Source organism: Oenanthe melanoleuca, chromosome 10, assembly GCF_029582105.1.
Source record: "Oenanthe melanoleuca isolate GR-GAL-2019-014 chromosome 10, OMel1.0, whole genome shotgun sequence".
Taxonomy (NCBI): domain Eukaryota; kingdom Metazoa; phylum Chordata; class Aves; order Passeriformes; family Muscicapidae; genus Oenanthe; species Oenanthe melanoleuca.
The window spans coordinates 4,253,982-4,274,430 of record NC_079344.1 but is presented as its reverse complement, the minus strand read 5'-3'; the positions used below and the strand labels follow the sequence as shown (position 1 = coordinate 4,274,430).

At 37.5% G+C, this 20,449-nt stretch overlaps 1 protein-coding gene across 2 annotated transcripts in view; it reads left to right on the top strand.

The window, feature by feature from the left end:
* Nucleotides 1–2,218: 2,218 nt before the first annotated feature.
* Nucleotides 2,219–20,449, top strand: part of LIPC (lipase C, hepatic type) — a 39,958-nt gene continuing 21,727 nt past the window's right edge. The window contains exons 1-2 of one of the 2 annotated variants that reach the window (XM_056499740.1): nt 2,219–2,339; nt 2,555–2,670. In XM_056499740.1, the coding sequence (XP_056355715.1) occupies nt 2,589–2,670 (82 nt within the window). In that variant the 5' untranslated portion in view covers nt 2,219–2,339; nt 2,555–2,588. The remainder of the gene's footprint in view (nt 2,340–2,554; nt 2,671–20,449) is intronic. The other variant, XM_056499741.1, reaches the window with a different exon arrangement.

Below are 20,449 nucleotides of genomic sequence, written 5' to 3'. Positions count from 1 at the left end.
AAGAACAGAAAACCTAAACTCACACTCTGAAAACACACTGTGTGACAAAGCTATAGAGGCCATGGGGAGCAGCTCCTTCCTCTGGAACACAATCACATCTGCTCTCTGCAGACTAATGTGCCATAGCAGGCAATTTAGTGCTACATAAACTCATCCTCAACATGCACAGTGAAACCTCTCATTCAAATGCTGTACAATTATTCCCACAACACTGCTTAATGTTCTCATCATTATTGCTGACAATCTGTGAATACTGGAAAGACAAATAAATATCAGCAATAACTGATGTAGAATTGCCAAATAAAGTAAAAAATGCCAAAGGAAGGCAGGTTCCTCCACCTTTTTTTCCCAGTTTTCCTTTTACCAATTTAAGCAATCCTTCATAAAATTCTCATAATGTCATCCTGGATTCCTACATGGGCTCCACAGTGAGAAGTAAATCTAAACATTTATCTCTATAGATTTTATTTTGACACAATCTCTTCACAAAGATCCAACAGCCACTTCTGTCCCTGACAGATCTGCCACCTTGTTCCAGGACAATTCCTGTCTGCAGAAAGTGAAGCTTGCAATCTTTCTCCTCTAAATGCTCTCTACTTTCTTGATTACTGTGCCTAATGTCAGCATTCAACCTTTCAGTCAGATCTGTCATCTTCACATAATCTTCAGCCAATATTATTCTAAGTTCACTGCAAAGCTGTGCTAAATCACACCAGTAATTTCCACCATTCTTAACTTCACTAAAATACAGCATTTCCTGTCCAGCATCAAAGCCCAAATTCTTGTCCAAGTTCTATCTTCTGTTTCCTTTCCTTGCTCACTACAAATACTGCTGTGATCAGTATTTTTCATTTATTAAAAGTAATTTTGATCCTGTCACTTCCTTTTCTGTATTTCCTCTTTTTCAGTAGTGAGCCAAGATCACTGCCAGCTGTGGTGACAGGTATAACCTTAGAGATTCCTTGAGCATTTTCCAGCTCTGTTCTGTATCCTGGCCTCACAGCTGCTTGGAATGAGCAAGGAAAGAAAGCATCTGCACTTTCCTTCTGCATTCATGCAGCCCCCAGTCATACAGACTCTTCTCCATGCCTGTCTGGGACAGTTGAAAATAGTTCTTGATTATAAAAAAAACAGGAAAATGAAATTTTCCTCAGGATGGGATGGTATGGCTATTATTTAATATATTCTACATTTAGTAATTAACATAAGAGGCTTCATTAAAAATCTGGGGTTCACTGAATACTCAAAATATACTTTTTCAAGTTTATAAGCTCTCTTTCAGTCAATTTGACACAAAACCAGAGTTCTTGAAAAATTGTCTCCATTTGCTTTTACTAACATCAAATCCATAATAAACTATGTTTAGCAAAGAATTTACACTATGCACCCGTGTGCATGAGGGCTTCTTAATGATTCAGAGTGTGGGAGAAAGTTTCCTGTGTCTACTTCTAAGGAAAATTCCAAAATGGTGCAAAGCATGTAAGTGAGGTATGATACACCTGTCTGGCTAATTATACCTTAGCTCAAGTGTGCAGGTAGCCATGGAGGTTTGGAGCATTAACCCACATAAACGGGCAATCCAGTTATTTGTGGAAATGCAGGTGGATTTGCAGCCCATGATAAGGCCATGGCTACACCTAGCAGGCACTTTGTTCCTTTAAAATGAGCCAGAGCATTCTCAACACCACTGACTGGTGTGGCAAAACTGTGGTGCTGCAGACTAGTGATACCATGGTAGAGGCCAGCATGGTGTCCTGCTCACATGGGAGACCAGCTGGGTGTGAGGCCTGCTGCCTATCCAAGAGGAATTTTTGTCCTCTCAGGTTTTGCAATATGTACTTACTCATTGTTGACTACGTAAGCACTGTGCTGTAATTAAAATTCTGCTCTGATTTCCAGTGTAAACTACACTATTTTAGTAGAAACCTTTCCTCTGAAATGACTCCTACATTTAGTACCTACAGTTTCTTATCATTCTCTTATTGGAAGTGAAGAGAGATGTTGGTTAATTGTACTGTATTAGTAAATGTCTTATGTGTTAAAATTTTTCACCTAATTTGAAAGGAAAGACCTTGTGATTATCCAAAATCTGGTATTGATTGAATCACTGGAATAAGAAAAGTGTTTAATATATGTAAAATTTTGATGATTGCCTAGCTGAGATTTGTCTATGTTAATGAAATATTTAGATTAACCTTCAGCTCTTGCCCTTATTTTGCAATGTGTTCAGACTGAGCTGTTGACCAGCTGAATTCAAGCTGGTTGCCCTGGCCTTTAGCTGTATTTCAGAGAACAAATGCCCTCAAGTCTATGTTCAGAGCTGGGCACTGTTGAACAAGGTAAGAGGATCCAGTTCCAAATTATTTCTGCCACAAGTGGCATAAAATAAAAAGGAAGAGGTTGGAAACAGGCAAATTCCAATTTCCTTTAAAAGGAAAAACCCATGAAAGGACAAACCGGAGCAGGGGACAGAAGAAATCAAAGTTAATGATTAACGGGCAAAGAATTTCTTGCAAAGCACTCGTAATTCTTTCTTTTTCCCATCTCTTGGCAGAATTCAGCAGAACTCTCATTCAAAGAAAGAAAAAATGACAAGTTTGCAACTTCTTTCATTTCTATTGCTTTCTTGTATCATCGTCTCAGCAAATACATATGAAGGAGAGGAAGAAGGTAATATACTATCAAATATAAATATTGATCATGAACTTTTAAAAAATGTCTATGCTATAAAAATTTAGTAGTATTGACTGTCTGTTCACCAGGATGTTGGGTTTGGCTGCTATGTTCCCTAAAATATGGCATTTATTTATGTCCGTATTTATCAGAAAATGTAGTTGTTCGTAATTACCACAAGTATTTCCCAGGGAGAACCCATTTATGTTGACACTATAGGATTAAGGTAATCTGACCTTTAGCAAAATTTCTGATGAATCTAATTTTATAATGTATTATGTTGAAAATATTCACTGAATTGATAATGTTATAATCTTCTTGGGCTGGAATTATTCTGTGTGACAGATTTAGTCTCCTACTATAAATCAAAGTTTCCAGCTACCTGACAGTGCTTAAGCTTTCATTTTCTGAGTTGCCTAATGCAGACTGCCTTTCATCTCAAGTGGATGAATATTTTGAGTGAAGGAGATACATCTGCAGTAGGTTTTGTTGAGCAGTGCTGTGAAGCGTCTTTATCACTGGCATCGTTTTACAAACATTTTCTATGCATTTGTGACACTGCACATTATGTCAGTATCTGCGTGACTGCTGAGTAAGACAGGGCATCAAAAAACTGCATTTCTTAAAACCTCTCAGATGTGATTGACAAAGATAATGCCATGTTTGACCTCATTATTGATGTATACAAAGCAAGAATTAGTTTTCCTTTTTATCTAACCACATTTCTAGTACTCTAAGTCTGGAGGGGGTAAAGGTAGTTTTCTCCTTGGCTGGAAATAAAGCAAGATAAGCACATTCACAGAAGTATGGCCCCTTACTGCAGCTGTGTTTTGTATTTTTGTTAATTTATATTAACAGTTTTAGAAACCATTTGCTACAAAAATGCTTTAAATGCAATAGGCATTGTGATTTCAATCTACAGGAGGCAGGACCACCTTTCTTTGATTCTGCACATTAAATTTCTCCTTGGGTTTAACTTTGAACAATATAAAATCCCTGAATTAAAACACCGTGAGAAACTTCAATTAATGCCATAACTTGGACTGGTTTAGCAGACAAGGCTTGCACATCTTTCAGAGTCACTGAACCTTAGAAAGCTATTTAGAAACATTGAGCAATTCTGTATTTTTAAGAGAACCTAAAACAAGAGCACTAAGTTTAGTCTGGGGTTTCTCCCATCATCTTTGCTGAGATCTATTCAGAATCCACTGCGTGGTCAAAGTTTAGTTCCCCATAGATCCACAGGCAGAGGGAGGAAGTCACTGTCCCCCTGTTCTTTCACTGTCACAGGTCCTGCCTCCTGCACTCACATCCTCCCACCCCACGAGCTGTGGCACCATTTATAGCAGGGTCAGTCCTTCACTCTCTCCACTGCCCTTTCCCCTCGTGACCTAGGACTCCTGTGTCATGGACTTCACTTGTTTGCTCATGGCTTCTGCAGTTGAAAACCTTACTTGTGAGCCACAAACAACATGTCACATGTCATATTGGCACTAGCAGATATGCCCAGCTCACAGCATGTTGAGGGAAGAGACTGTTTTCAGAAGCAGAGAAGGTTTATTTCTAAAAATGCAAAAAAATCTATTACATTTTCTTCCACAGGCTCCCCACAGCCTAACTAGATCTGCTACAGGGGGTAGTTACAAGGCTAAAGGCCCTGGTATTCCATTATGTTGAACTAAGACCCTCATCTCTTGTCACTTTTAAATCAGTCCAATTCCAACAGTCCATTTGCAATAATGTGTATTTCTGCATCTTTCACTCCTTTGGTATCCTTCTCCAATCCAACCTCAGCCACACCATCCTTGGCCACAAGATAATGTAATTCCCAGTTGTCAAAACCTTGCCTTATTTCTGTAACCATTTGACTTGTCAGCAAAGCTCTGCTTGTTCTCTGTGTGTTGGCTGCACCTGGGAACCTCAGGGAGTCTTTTTCCTCATTTCATTTCTCAGTGAGGCAGATTAGTTTGCCTCAATGCAGATGCAAATGACAGGAAGGCATTACTTCACACTAAGGAAGGGAGAAAAGCTTTTAGCTCTGCATAAGAAGACTTTTAATGCTATCAAGTGGAGACAGCTTTGCATGAGCACTGTATCTGTTGTACCTGGATATCCTCCTATCTTGGAGCTTGCTTCTTGTTTTAGCAGGAACTGCAGCATAGAACAGTACAACTATCAGGAGTGCAAAGCTTTCTCAGGGATGAGTGTCTAGTACATAATTCTAGCACAAGCAATTACCTATGAGAGAGCCATTCTCTAGAAGAACACTGTGTAAAAGTCTTGGTCATTCATTTGTACCCAGAAAATAAACAACTACTTCAAATTTTTTTCTGCATCACTGAATCCACCTACACAGCAAAAGAAATCACATAAAGAAATCAGAACTTGAAAGAACTAGAATGCAGCAGGTAAATCAATTTAGATGAAAGTATGTAAATATTTTTGATCAAGTTATGTATATACAAAAATATATATTGTAGGTTCTTATTTTATACTTAATTATGCAGAATAAGATGGAATGCATTACCAAGCAAAGACAACACCAAATTTAAAACACAGACAGGGTTATTCTTAAAAAAAACCAGAGGGTTTCTGAAATGCTATGGTTTTCTTGTACATTTATATAGCAAGAAAGAAGTTCAGCATTTTTGGCAAAGGTTCATTATCTAAAAGCAGAATCTGGAATGAGAAATTAGCACCTAAAAATAACATCCCTGAAACTGAGCCAAGATGATTCTTTCTACAAGCATGTGAAAAATACATAAGCTCTTATTTATTTTGATTCTTCTTAACAATACATAAGCTCTTATTTATTTTGATTCTTCTCTTGTAAACATAAAAGTAAGTGGGAATATTTTCCATTATTCCACTTCCTTGTGTAGAGCAGAGTTATACACTAGTTAAGATGAAAATGCATGCTGTTGAGCTGGTACTTATTCAATAGTCTCACAGCTGGCAGTGAGCTGCACTTTTTTTGCCCAAAAGAGAAGGCAACAGCTGTCATCCAATTCTGCTATGTTTTAAGTACTGCAGTGCTATCATCACCTTAGCATTATACACAGGCCATAGGAATGGATTATACAAAAATCTGAATAGCTGTTATCTTTTCTTTATTGCCCAACTGGATTACAGATGCAAGAGATATTTGGTATAGCAAATATATATCAAAGTCTATATAAAATTCCTCAACAAAATGCAATGTGCAAGGTATACCCTATCAGATCCAAAAAACTACCAAAATTATAATTTCTACCTGAAGTGGAAAAACTATTAGAAACACAAAAAAACCATAGAAGATTCAAAAGCCATGTAAACTGTAGAGACAGAGAACTAAAGTTAGCCCACAGAAACAAGTCTAAAAACCATTAATATCTCTTATTTATTTCAATGGACTTATTGATCACCTCTGAAGTTTAAATTCACATCCCTTCTAGTTAGATCACCTAAACAGGGATTCAGGAGCTAAATTTTGTGACATACAAAAATAAGGGTCCAAGAAGACCTGAAATTTGAAAGTTCAGATACCCATTACACTAATGATCTATGTTATGATATTATCAGGAAAAGTTCTGCAAAACTATTTGCTGCCATTTTCTGACTGGCTGTGTTTAAGATTTGCTCCCAAGAGTCTTGGAATTCTATCAAAACTCCTATGACTTAAACCAGTTATTTTTCCTTTTGTCATCTGGAAAAACCTACAAATATGATTTCAGACATAATTTTTCACTACAGGATGCAAAATATAATCATAGTTTTACTAAAAGAAGGTCATTTGCTTTTCCCATGAAGAGAGACAATAACAGGAACCCAATTGACAAAGGAACTATCCATGCACAAAACAACTTTCAATATTTCTACTAAAGCAAGTGATTGAACATCTTAATGAGGAGCCTAAATTCACCAGTGAATTGCAATTCATATGAACTTGAGCATTATATTCTTGTGACTATTGCTGTCTGAATAGTGCTTGCCTGTGGCACCAGAAAAATCTGAACATACAGAACAGCTCTTGGTGATGTGGCACTGCCATCTTAACTTCTTAACTGATGATCTTCCTTTTCCTCAAACTAGAGAAGGCTAGAATTACTTTTAAATACAAATACACAGTTTCAATGGAAAATAAGTATCAATAAAAACATACTGCATCAAGCTCTGGGATCCTCAGCACAGGGAAGATGTGGACCTGTTAGAGTGGGCCCAGAGGCCACAAAGACGGCCTTCATTCTCCTATGAAGGCAGACTGAGAGAGTTGGGGCTGGAGAGGAGAGTTCAGCCTGGAGAGAGCTCCAGGGAGACTTTATTGCAGCCTTTCAGAACCCTAAGAGGGCTTATAAATTGGAGGGAGAGGAACTTTTTATATGGGCAGACAGTGACAGGACAAGGGGCAGTGGTTTCAAACTGAAAGAGGGTACTTATACATTAGGTAGTAGGAATAAATTCTTTGCTCAGAGGATGGGGAGGCACTGGAAGATGTTACCTAGTTGAGGATGCTTGATCCCTGGAAGAGTTCAAGACCAGATTGGATGGGGCCCTGAGCAGCCTGACCTATGAGAGTCATCCCTGATCATGGCAGGAAGGCTGGAACTAGAGGATCTTTCAGCTCCCTTCCAACCCTAACCATTCTATGACTAATTATTAAAGAGAACATTTTTCTTTTCTTCTTATTTTGTGGTTCACTCTAGGTTTATATTACAGGTTTTCTTTTAGAAAACCTAGTTATGGCAAGTCCATGTGAATTTTAAGGGTTGTTAATAGGGTTGCATAAGCAGCAGTGCAATAGTGATGATGTAAGTCCTCCCACCATATGGTCCCCTTGGGTGGCCTTAGCACAGTGACCTTTTTTCCTATGTTAGATGGAGCTAAGAGTCTGTTTGCTGAAGCTGAGTCGGACTCCTCACACAGTGGAATAGCTTGGCAGCAGGTGGATGGGCCAGCAGCCACTTCCAAGCAGCATGATTAAGATTTCCTGGCAACATGAGCAATAACTGGCAAAAGAGACAGAAGGGACCATCTATCTGTGCATGCCAAGACTGGGTGATAAAGTTCACTGCTTTGGCCATAGGCCAAATGTGAATTATGACCCTTGCAAAAAAAAAAAAAAAAAAAAAAAAAGTTTAATGTCTATGCTCCAAGTTAAAATGACCTCTTTCACACTTTTTAGACTTCCTTCTAGAAAAATATACTGGATTTAAAGTTAAATTACTATGATAACTTTTTCTTGTTTGTTCCTTTCAATATTTCAGATTGTTACAGTTGCTAATGGTCTCAGAAAGCATTAACTGCATAGGATTGCACACCCTTCCACATACCCATGATAATCAGCCAACAAAAGCTTTTGATTGTGCTGAAATGCTTCTAAAACAAGATGGTTGCACAAACAGGAGTTGTTGGCTAAAATTGCAGAAATTCTCTGGTTTGCTTGCCCAGTCCAGTAAAGTCTTTTGAATCTTTATCAATAATACTGTTTATATTTGGGCTCCTATTTGGCCTCCAGAATTCCTGGTGTTGCTCCAACTGCAACAAATGACAAAAAAAAAAGAGATGTAGAAATACTGAATATGAAGAAACAAGGTGTTTATATGCATAATGCTCTCTGGAATTAAACCAGCATGTCCAATCTGAAAACCCAAATTTTATGAGACAAACCTTTGAACTTCTGCTGTTCTGAAATATTTGATCTGAAAAGCCTTTTCTAAATTTGTATATTGCTTACAGAGAGAGGCACTGAACCATGGAGGAGATGATGACAGAGCAGGTCCAAGGACAAAAATAAAAACATACACATATGTTTGATTTTGCTTTGTGTCTGGAGTTGACAAATTGCCCTAAAATTCTGCTACACTGGCATGCTCTCTTGTATCTTAATGCTAACATTGTAAACCATTAGATAGAAACACAGTTGAGAGGAATTATTTCATTTTAAAATTTTGTCTGTATTAGATCACTTGTGCTCTGCTTTACACGTCAGGCTCAAAGTAATCTATAGTGTCAGAGTGAGGAATTTATTTACTCTTTCAAGCACCACTCTTCTCCCTTTCAGCAGCAATGGGTCATAATGGATGTTGGAGGACATCAAGGTTTTACTCCATGTTTGCCAATCTGCATTTCCAAAAGTCACTCAGATTAAAGATTCTGGCAAATCGACGTGGCAGTGGTGTGTATGTGTGTTCTTTAGTGGTAGTAATAGATATAGATATAGATATAGATATAGATATAGATATAGATATAGATATAGATATAGATATAGATATAGATATAGATATAGATATAGATATAGATATAGATATAGATATAGATATAGATATAGATATAGATATAGATATAGATAGATATAATAATTTTTTTAAAAATATATAAATACATATGTACTATCAAAATACATTCTAATTTATTTACCAGGCAAATCACTGTATAATTAATATACAATACAGGTAATTATCATGTCTTGCGACTAAAACTTGTCCAGAACTTACCTACCTTTGACTGGAATTCTATGAGTCATTATAACAATACAAATAGTTAAATTATGTGGGCTTTCTGACAAAAAAAAAAAAAAAAAAAAGGTGTTAGAAAATAATATTCATTCTGAAGAGGCTAGTATTTTGGTTTGTTATATTTATTGGGTTTTGTTTGTGATGTGTTGTGGTGAAATAGTACTGCTAGTTTTGATATTTATGTCACTTGTACTTTTGACTTAGGATCACAGTATAAATGCCTTCAAAGTTTGCTCTTTAGGGTTTGACACTAGGAAGGGAAGGGACATGGAAGAAGCTCTGATTTTCTTTTTGAGGAGGAAATGTTTGGGCAATTTTTTATTCTGTACAAAAAAATATTTTGAATGGTATTATGCAAGTAATTCTTTCACCAGAGAGCTAAATATTTAAAAAAAAATGTTTAAAAGTTTAATTATTTGTATGAATGACGGATACTATTTAAAACCCTTATAATTATTTTCAGAAAGACATGAAAGCTACTGCATTTCTGAAACTGATTACTATTTACTGAAGCAGAGTATTGCTTTCAGTGCCTGAACCATGAGGAAGAAATAACAATACGAATTAGTAGTACTTTTAGGACATGTGGAAATGAATTAACTTCCAGTTTGTTGTGTCAAATACATCTCTGTAAACTATTCTTCTTTCTTACTGAATTACATTATGTAAAAATGCCCCAAAACCTTCTAGAGGTATTGAATCAAGTCCTTGGTATCTACTTGAACTCCTTTTTAATGTCTCATCCTAGACTGCAGTCCCTATTAATGCTTCGCTATCACTCTTCTGTGAGTCACTAGAGTCAGCACCTTTATAACCTTTCAAATATCTGAACAATTTCATAACTGATCCTGACTAAAATAGCTTGTCCACGACAACATATAAATTGCCACCCACACCATAGTGCTTAGCTAAACAACAAGCAAACCTGACAGCCCTAATTGCATTTAATGTGTTTATGCAAATGAGAGTAAGCTGGATGAAGCATGACCCAGAGCAGAGGTTCACCCTCAAGAACAAGACTTTCACAGGCTAAATCTGTGCAGGATTCCCCAAATCTGCTTTCCAAGTTAAGGACCAACTGCAACCAGGAGACAAATGGAGTCTTCTCTGAACACTTGAAAGTAACTCCAATGCAGTTTCTGTGTATTTTCAAGAAACAGAGCAAATGGAGGGAACTGTGACTAGAGTACAGTTAATTCTCTGCCTTGCTCTTCTCTCAGTACAGAAATGAGCAGAGTGGGACTGTAGAATTAGAGTCTAGACCTAAAAGAAAGAAAGAAGGGAATGGAAAATACTCAAATATAAAAACTGCATCTACTAGCATAAAGCATTAGTGAGTGGATCTCTGCAGCACTAGGAGTTACACAGAGAGCCAGCTGGCACATCATCTGAAAATCTACTGTGGTCTCTATCCATCATGCTTACCTTCTGCTTACCCAGAAATAGAAAGTAGAGCTTGTTCCTTTAATTTGGAACCATTTTTTTGTAAGGAATATCATAAATTATTGTTTTCTTAGTAGATGACATCAATTGGTCATGAAAGCTGAGGTACTAATGAGGTGTTTTTATCAGAAATCCCAACAAAGCTCTGAAAAGGCTCCCACACACAACATTTCAGTGAGCAGTCCTGAAGTTACTCTTCTGGTTTTCATTGACCACCACAATGTAATTCAGTCATCTCTGTTCCAGCTGGGCTGAGTGCCTCACTATCCCAGGCCCATGGCTGACTGCAGAGCTCTGCAATGAACACTGAGAGCAGCTGAGAGCACTGCCTCCAACACAAAGACAATTCCCCCTGTTCCAGCTGACCTACACCTACTGCTCTCTGGGGCACACCAAGGGAGGCAGAGAACAAAGAACCCCTGAAAGCATTCCTTCAGCCAGTAAGGCAACAGCATTTCAAACACAGTGAAATACACAGAATGTGTGCTGAGCACGAGAGTTTGCTTACTACACTTCAGCCTCCATCCTACACCAGGACAGCAGTGTGCCCCACAGAGCACATACTCTTTCCCAAAACTTATTGTGCCTTCCCTCTCTGTCAGAACTCTACCTCCATCCCAAGAGCAATCTCCACAGTTTCCTGGAGAGGAGTTCAGCATAATCCTGAAGTATGCCATTAAATAGCCACAGTCTCTTCTCACATGCTCTGTGACCATAATGTGATCTTTTACTTTAATATGTTAATTTAAAAGAACTGTAGCTTTTGTATGAAAATTCAGCCAAGAAATGTGTCCCTCAGCACCTTCTGGCTTGGTAGTGTCAGTGTCACCCTAAAGAATGCAATGGAGCAAACTTACAGTCTCTGATCCAGCTCCCAGAGGAGACACTTGTGCTGCTTGCTATTTTAATCTCTCCAAATCATATCTCACAGGAAGTGGCAATGGGAAAGGCTGCTGAATACATTGTGCTCTATCTGGAATTTTAGGTAGCAAAAATTAGCACAGCTACTACTGAGATTCTTAGAGAATAAAAATAAAAAATAAAACCAGGAGTATGATGTACTATTCCATCCAAGAGGAATTTTTGCACATCCTTTCTCACAATGCCACCTCTGGAATTTTAGCAAATTCAGAGGATTTACATCTTGTGTTAGGATTTCTCTTATGATTCCGTGCCCCTTTCTATCTTTCTATTCTAGGTTATGAAGATTGTGTACATACATTAAAAATGTTCAGTTTTACAGAACATCAAGTGCTAGTCAATTAATTCCACTGAATGATAGATGCTTGGCCTTAACATGTCTCTTTCTGTTAATTTCAATAAAATGTTACTCCCCTGAACACCATCAAAGAGTTGATGATATTTATGGACCTACTAAAAATATTTAAATTATTAGTTATTTTCAATCTATGAAGTATCAATGCTAGCTCTTAGAATGGCTTTAGGGAGAAAAGCAATTTGGATACTTTGACTGTGATAATCCTGATGTGCAGAAGGGAAACAAATTCTCAGACATCTGCTCAGGGCCTGGGTACTCTGAACGGAGAAAGATTTCTTACAACACAGGCATCAAAGCAGCACTTGGTACACTGCAAACCAGCACTTCATTGCTTCTGATCTCCCTGTCATACATTCTGGGCCAAGTCCAGAGCAATCCAAACAGATTAATCTTGTGTCTATGACAAGTGATTGAAGGATCTTTTACAGCTCCTCTGTAACTTACTTTAAGTCACAATTCAGCTACTGGCTACCCGTGTTTCTGTTTTTCAAAGTCAACACAGCCACACAACTGTTGTACTACAGAACACTCTGAATCCCTAGAATTTCCAGATGGAAGACTGCTTGTTTCAGATATCCCTTCATTTCATAAAAATGTAGTAGCTTTCCCCAAAGACTTTCTGTGAGTAGACACTGCCTTGGGTATTTCCACACTGATTGTATATTGCACTCTCTGGGATGGTGTGGGTAGTTGGAAAATGCAGTAAACCAATATTTTCCCTCTAGCTGTGCAGCATGTTAGTGCCTCAATTCAGATTTGTGCTCCTGAGCAAGCTTAATTGACTGTAATAAGGCAATAAAATGTGAATATTCTTTGCTCTTTGATTTCTACTATACTCTTTAACAGCAACCAAAAAGAGACTAAATACATTCTGCACCTTTGCAGCTCTGGGGAAAAGCAAGGCTTCATATACTTGACTTTTTGTGCTTTGAACTTCACCAGTGTGCAGTGATGGCAGACATCTCAATGTAAAGGGAAGGATTGTTGCTCATGACCCTCTTGGTGACATTAACAGCTGAAGCAGCCCTTGCCTGTGGCCACTGCTGCCAGTACTTCAGAGGGCTCTCCCCTGTGCCAGCACAGCTCCTGGAGTCATGCAGTGATCCTGCAATTCCTCCTATAGCCAATCAGCTTGGAAACTGATCCAGCTGAAAAACAATCCTATTTTTTCTTGGTCATCCTACTTTTTAGCTGGACAAGCTCCCTGATCTTGTTCACTCTGCAACTAAGAAACCAGTTTAGCTGGGACTACTGAAGGTCAGGAGTCAGAGGGTGGGAAGATGGGGAAGAAGTCTGCTTAGAGTTGCTTGGGCAGCACTGAAGCCAAATGTCTAGTTAGGAGCTAAACATTGAGTCACATTTTTTTAACTTGAAATTTTTATCCTCAATTTAAAAAATAAATAAATCTGCTACCTTACCAGTGTTTCCGTTATCCAATTAAGCCCCTATTAGTATTTTAAAGACCTTTCCTCTCCTCAAATTCGATTGATTTTCAAAAATCACTTTAGCAAAAGAAAGGGAGGTTAGAAAATCCCCTAATTTGTCACTCCAGCTCATAAAGTACTTGATTTTTCTAGCTAATGTTAATAAAATTTATATTAGAGAGGTCTAGGGCAATGTCCTTGAAAATACAATTGTTTTCTGCACCATCAGCAACCTATTATCCAGATGAAATAAAAATGTCATACTTAGGAGCTTTTTGTGTGTTTGCTCAAATGACTGCTTCCATTTTCCTCAGGCCCCCCATATATATTTCAGCAGAGTAACCACAAAAAAAGTAACAAAATGAGAGAGACAAGGTTTAATTTTGAATAATCCACTTCCTAATCCAATGGTTTCCTACTACTATTTCTAGTTTTAATAAGACTATTTAGACTAGAAGAGAAATCCCTTTAATAATGGAATATTGGGGTAGTATTTTTGGGAGGTCTCTTTGCCTTTTCTTCCTCTTGATTTCCCAACACCACCCACTTCTTTTTTATTCACACATGAGCACTCACTTGGTAACTGTGTGTGATCACTAAACACAGGAACAAGTAGGCATGAGCGTACCTAATCAGACATACACAGAAACAAAATCTCTGTCCTTCAAGGACAGGGCAATTTCTGTCAGGCATTTTAAAGCCAAGGCAGGTCATTGAAGTTATTATTAGCACTAATTAGCACTCCCACAAGCTGTTGAATTCTTCACCTGCAGCCGAAGGGCACCCAATATGGTGCAGAATTTGCTCACATCTTTGAGAGAATCAGAGAACTCGCTTCTCTTTAGAACATGAGACTGCTCTATCGCATGTGAATAGGCCTTTGATAAAATTGTATCTGATCCATGTACCAAATGATCTACAGAAGGAGAAATATGATGAAACTGGCCTAACACAAAGAGATGCTACAAATGTCTAAACAGACTCTTAGTCAGAAAAGGAAAACATCTGGTCTTACTTAATGTAGTGGTGCTGTATTTTACCTTTCTACCAGGTTACCATCAATTCATTCCCCACAGTTACAGTGCTGTTCTTTTAAGGTAGTGTTTTATATACGACTTTGAAGACAAGTCTGTATGAAAACTGAATTTTTGCCCTTGTGAGCAGCCTCCCTTGAGAATTACAGAGATCTGAACTGAATCACTGAGCTCCAAATAAAACACTTACCCTAATTGTGATGGTGGCTAAGTGATGAAAGCCCAGTGAGCCATCACTTTTGTATGTTAGGCACATTTCTAACAAAGTGTGATAACAGGGAAGCCTGGCAATAGCTCTCATTAGTCAAAAGCACTGCTTCAGAGCAGTTGCAGGATTTATTTGAAAGAGGGGAGAAAGAAATGTGTTAAAATCAGCTATTTTGGGTCTATGAAATAACTGCCAGTATGACCTTTAGAGATAAATTTTCTACAACGACTAAGCAAAACTATAAAAGCACTCAAAAGAATAACATATCACCCAAAACAAATAGCAAATATTTCTTATAGAACTTCCTTTGTGGGAACCTAAAGGATTCATCTCCAAAAACAAGTCAATGTCCTCCAGGGCAAGAAGTTGAAAACTTGCACCAGTAACAACAATGGTCACAATTTTAGCATGATCAGTATTATTACTTCTGCTTTCAATTAGACACCAAAAAACCCCTGAGCCTCTAGCTACTATGAGAGTATTCAGTGTGACAACTGGAATCCTTGTTTTCAGCCTCCTTGTCCCATTCTTGAATAATTTTGTCACACTGAAGACAGCAATGCATTTGTTCTAAAACAAATATACAAATAGCATCAAAATTCTGGCCTGCACTCACTCAGTGCTAGTACCATTATGAAGATGAATCATGGTCACTGCTTTGTTATTTTTGTTATCCACTTCTTGAAAAGGAAATGCCACAAACTAAGACATGACACTGACAACAGAGTCTCGAGGTTTTTTCATAATTTTCAAAATGCACATCTATAGCATTTCCATTACTTAGGCACTTGATTTCCTAACTCCATTGCACAGCTAACAAGGTGTATTTCTGGGAATGCATAAATGGCATGATCTATTTCTTTTAGGATCATGCCAGTAGTTGAAGGGTGAAATAATTGCCTGGAAATGCATTGAGTAGTTTCATTCCACTGAACTAATTAGGATAATGGGAATTCTGGACCTAAGTCTCTGGACATCTGAGTAAAATGAAGCCTTTTAAACACAATGACAAAAATTAATGTCTAATGTATCAGGATCACTTTCCTTCACAGAGACAAACCTCTCTACAGAAACAAGCACTACTAACTAATAGTTAACTCTCAGAAAGGAAAAGAGAATAATTTTCTAACTCATTGTGATGATTCTAACCCAGCTGGCTCACTGACAAATAATTTATAAGGTCACAAAGTCAAGTAAAGGTTGCTGAGTAGCGATTGTATACCAGGGTCCTGGGATGCCTTGGACATCCATGCAGAGATTCTATTTACCAAATAAACAGGAGCTGGATACGTTCAAAGAATGAGGGTAGTGCTTATTTTAGGAGACATTATATATGGCTTCCAGCCTGTTTCAACAAAAAAGTTGTGCAAAATTAGAGAACTGAAACAAAAAATCTCTGTGTGTTGCTGTGACATAAGGGATTGTGATTCTATTATCTCAGGACTAGAAGGTGTGTGTACCACCCTGCTCACTGAAGAACTTTAAAATGAAAATAATCAAATGTACAATGCATATTTATAAGCAACCGAACTCAGCTAAGTTGTATATGAGCATTTGTGTTTCACTTTTGGAAATAAGGATTATTCCCTTCAAATCACTTTCACTAAACTGAGACCCATGTGTTGCTATTGTATCTTTGAATTTTTCCCACACCTTTTGGCATATATCAGTTCAAATGTTTAAGACATTTGATATACTTCAGTACAACAGCTGTTATCTCAGAGGAGGAATCTGACCCTGTAAGAATCTGCTTTGGCAGACTTTGGTGCTCACCTGACATTTCCAGGCAGCCAGTACATCTCCTGGTGAACTGGGAGGGTCAGCATAGTAAAAGCAATGGTAAAAACCAGGGGATTATAAAGTACATAGAAAACAAACAATTAAAGAACTTCATACTTAAGTATTAAATATACCTAAGTATTAAGTATACTTATATACCTAATCTTTAATGTCAAGATATATAATCAGCTTGATTTCTTTATCACCTATGCAAAACTGAGGAAAACAATGCTGAGGTAGCCATATTTAAAATAATTCTTTAAAATCTCTCTCCTATATCAGAAGAACATAATCTTAACATTACATTGTGACATTTGCTATTAGAAAAATCAGTTTTCTGTTTTCATCAGCATTGACACATACTGTAATCCATTGTGCATCAGTTACATGAGCTACCACACAAGGAAATGACATTGACCATTATCCACTCATCATGAAATAAGACAGTAAGAAGGATTCTAAAGGACAAAAATTGTTTGCAGTTTCCATTATTACTAAAACTAAATGTTCCAATTCCTTACTTTCCAATCCAAAAATAATGCTTCTCTCTGATCACTTTCAGTTTCCCTATTAGGAGTTACACAAGAACAAATTGCTCAATAAATTAAAACAATCCTTTCATTGGTCTTTCATGGTATCTTTCCATGGTCAGAAGAAAAACATTCAAAAAACGCAGATAAAATTTCACATAAAAGTCTACATTCATGATTCTTACATGACCACTCTGGTTTTCTGGATCTGCTCAAGCCCAGTGATTTTTGGCAGTTTGCTCCATCCCATAAAAATCACATGTAATGCAAACTTCAGCAACTTCACCATTTTTCAAGTTTGTTCCTGGAAAGGAAATAATGCCATCAGAAGAAGGGGACAAAAATAGACTTATTCAAGAGATTTAAATTTAGGTGTTTTTTAAAATCAAATGTTTTTTTAAATATAGGCATTCCTCACAATCTCCAGTTGCGACCAGTAAGTCAGAAAGCAGAAAGACAATTCTTGAACATATTATTACATGAAGATTAGGCCCCTGAAATCAAGCTACATTCTTAACATCCCAACCAAGCTCTTTAATGATGCAATTCCCTGAGAAGTTTCTTGCTTTGTGAAGCAGTCAGATAAAATATTCATGTATTCATGTTCTCAAATAGAACTGCAAATAAAAAATAAGCAAGGGCAGGCTGTCAGTGTTGCTTGCAATACAGTAGCAAAACATGAATGAAAGTAATAGAAAATGGCATGCCAACAAGGTAATTTGAAAGCAGTTAAAGAGATTTATTTCCTTCTTGTTTTTTACTTCTTCTGGATTTAAAACTAATTTTTAATAATATCTCATTTGAGACTGAAAATAAGTTCCCCAAATAAGATAAGCAAGAAAAAAGCCCCAATATTCAATTAATAAAAACACATTTTCTTTCTGCTTTGGTGCACACTCCAATGCAGCATTGTGACCAAATATGAAAACAGAACAAAGAGTTTTATATTCAATCCACAGCCTCCCTCAGCTTCCAAGAGAGTATAAATTTAAATACTAAAAGAATATGGTGTATAAGAAAGACAGCAGAAGTGTGTTTTATTTAATCTATTATTTCTTCTTTAAAATATTTTGTATTTGCTCTAACTACTATTTCTTCTTCACTGGCAGCTAATTATCTTGCTATTAGATTATAAGTATATCATTCATCACATTTATATCATGTCACTGCAAGATGTCCTACAGTGCAATATGAGCAGGTCCGAGCAGTGAGACATTTGGTGCCACCAAAGAAAGCCCACAGAGGCCTCTGTGGCAGGGGAGTGCTGGGAATCACTCTGGACAGGTTCTGGTACTGGAATCACTCTGTTCTGGGGATGAGGATCCATGGGAAGCTGGAGAACATCAGCTACACTCCAAAAGCTTTGGTGTGGATTAGGCTGTAAGGAGCCTGCTCTGTGTGCCCAGATCACTCCCCAGTACAAACCAAAGCATGGGGAGACTGGGGGGCAGCCTTAAAGAGCAGTCCTGGTGATTCACTCATCCTGGTGCTGAACAAAAACCTTCCTAGCTGCACCTCACTTGTACTCCCATTGAAACAAAATGCCTCAATTCTCCTCTCTTGACACAGACAAACTGTTTGCCCAGGCACTTTCACTTATCATCTAATTGGCTTGAGAACATAAGAATAAGGCTTATCTCTCCAATTATGAGGAATTAGTAAATCATGGGCTTTGGAATGGAAACTGAAATATTGTAATTAAATTCAGATAATAATTTTATTTCCAGATATATTTTCATTCAAAAGCAACTTTAAAAGGTCTCATAGCTAAGATGAATGGCTAACAGCCAGGCTGAGCAGGACTTCCATTTTTTTAAACACGATATGTCAAATCGACATTTTTTTTTTTTTTTAATGTTTTTTACAATGTCTAAACAAATTTTACACTGTGGCTGAAACATATTACAAGCAGCAATTAATTGGACACAATACAATTATATAGCACGGTGAGATTTTGTGAGAAACTATCATTAACAGAAAAAATTTTTTTTCCTAACAATAATTTGTGCAGCTTGTTTCCTTTTTTCTTTCCCTTGATGGTACATCTGGAAAAAATTTTATAAAGAATCCCCTCCATCTCCTTGAAAGTAAACTTTTGTTTGAGTAAATGTAGCATCAGCTCAGAAGCAGAGCTCTCACAAAACCGAATGGTTTCACACTGACTCCATCTCTTTGCTACTCCTTGTTCCCACACCAGGCACGGCCCTTATTGCAGCTTGCATTGCAAAACCTTCCTGCTCTCAACCACAAAGCAGCCAACAGGTTCCTGGGAGCCACTCCCACTGATAGATGCACTTTCCTTTCCAGGGAGGCTACTTATGACACTTTGGATTAACAAAAAAACAACAACAACAAAAAAGAGGTGGGAGGAGATAAAAGCTCATTTATAATGAGATCCCTTGATTGCTGGTGAGCTTTGTGCCTGCTTCCTGCACACAGGCTCTCTCCTACCATTGCCTTTCATTGTGGGGCTGGAGAATACCTGGTGCCAGAGAAAGACTGAGACAAAGTCTCCACAGTGGAGATTTAGGCTCCTTTAAAGTAACTTTAAGACATGGCCATACGCCTAAAAATCTATCTTCGATTTATTTTACAATGAGCTCAATTCTTCCCAAATCTATTTATAAATTCCTTCATCTTATGCACACTGAGTATCTTGCTAACAACATTTTATTTTTAGAAAATTCCTTTGCCTGACAATTTTGCTGATTCTACTCAACCAGTCTCCTGAAAAATTCAAATTAAAAACTTGATAATTAAATACAGAGAAGTATTTCATCCTGTCATAATGGTTGTCTGAAACATCAGAAGCTGTTATAAAGAGAATTTGCCTCTATAGCAAAAAGAAAGAAAGAAAAGAAAAAAGATACCAAACCTGTCTGAGTTCAAGAATCATTTGGACAATGCTCTCACGGACATGGTGGGATTCTTGGAGGTCCTCTGCAGTGTCAGAAATTGGACTCAATGATCCTGATGGGTCCCTTCCAACTCAGCATATTCTGTGACCCTATGAAGCTTGTCTGCTTTAATTAATCTGTTGCAAAATAGCTTTTAGAACCACCTAGGCAAATTTTAGGCACCTTCCATAAGGTTTGGTGTTTGAAGAGATGTTTATTCTCTCATTTTGCAATAACATTGACTCAGATTCCAGCTCTCTTTCTCATCTTGGTACAGGAGTTGTTTTTGTCTCCACCACAGAGACTATGGGCCTCAGCTAACAGTTCCTATGCTGTGTGTCAAATTGCTGTACTACATTTTATCCACAATTTTAGAATTTGCTGTTAGATTAAAATACAAACAGAACCATATAAATAGAGAATCCTCCAAACAAACTCATTATTTGCTGAGCAATAATTTTATCAGAGATCCATTAGTCACTTAAAGCTTGTCTCTGTCTACTTCATATTTCTTTCTCCACAAGATACTCTGCCTTCCTTTTCAGTACAGTCTGCACAGCCCTACTGAAAGTTAACTTTCTATTCAAGCTGGCAAAAGGCCAGCTATTGTGTCCTCTCTGAATCCTGCTTTTATCTGACAGGTCTATGAGCCAGCAACATCTTTCCTAAATACTCACTTTTATTATCA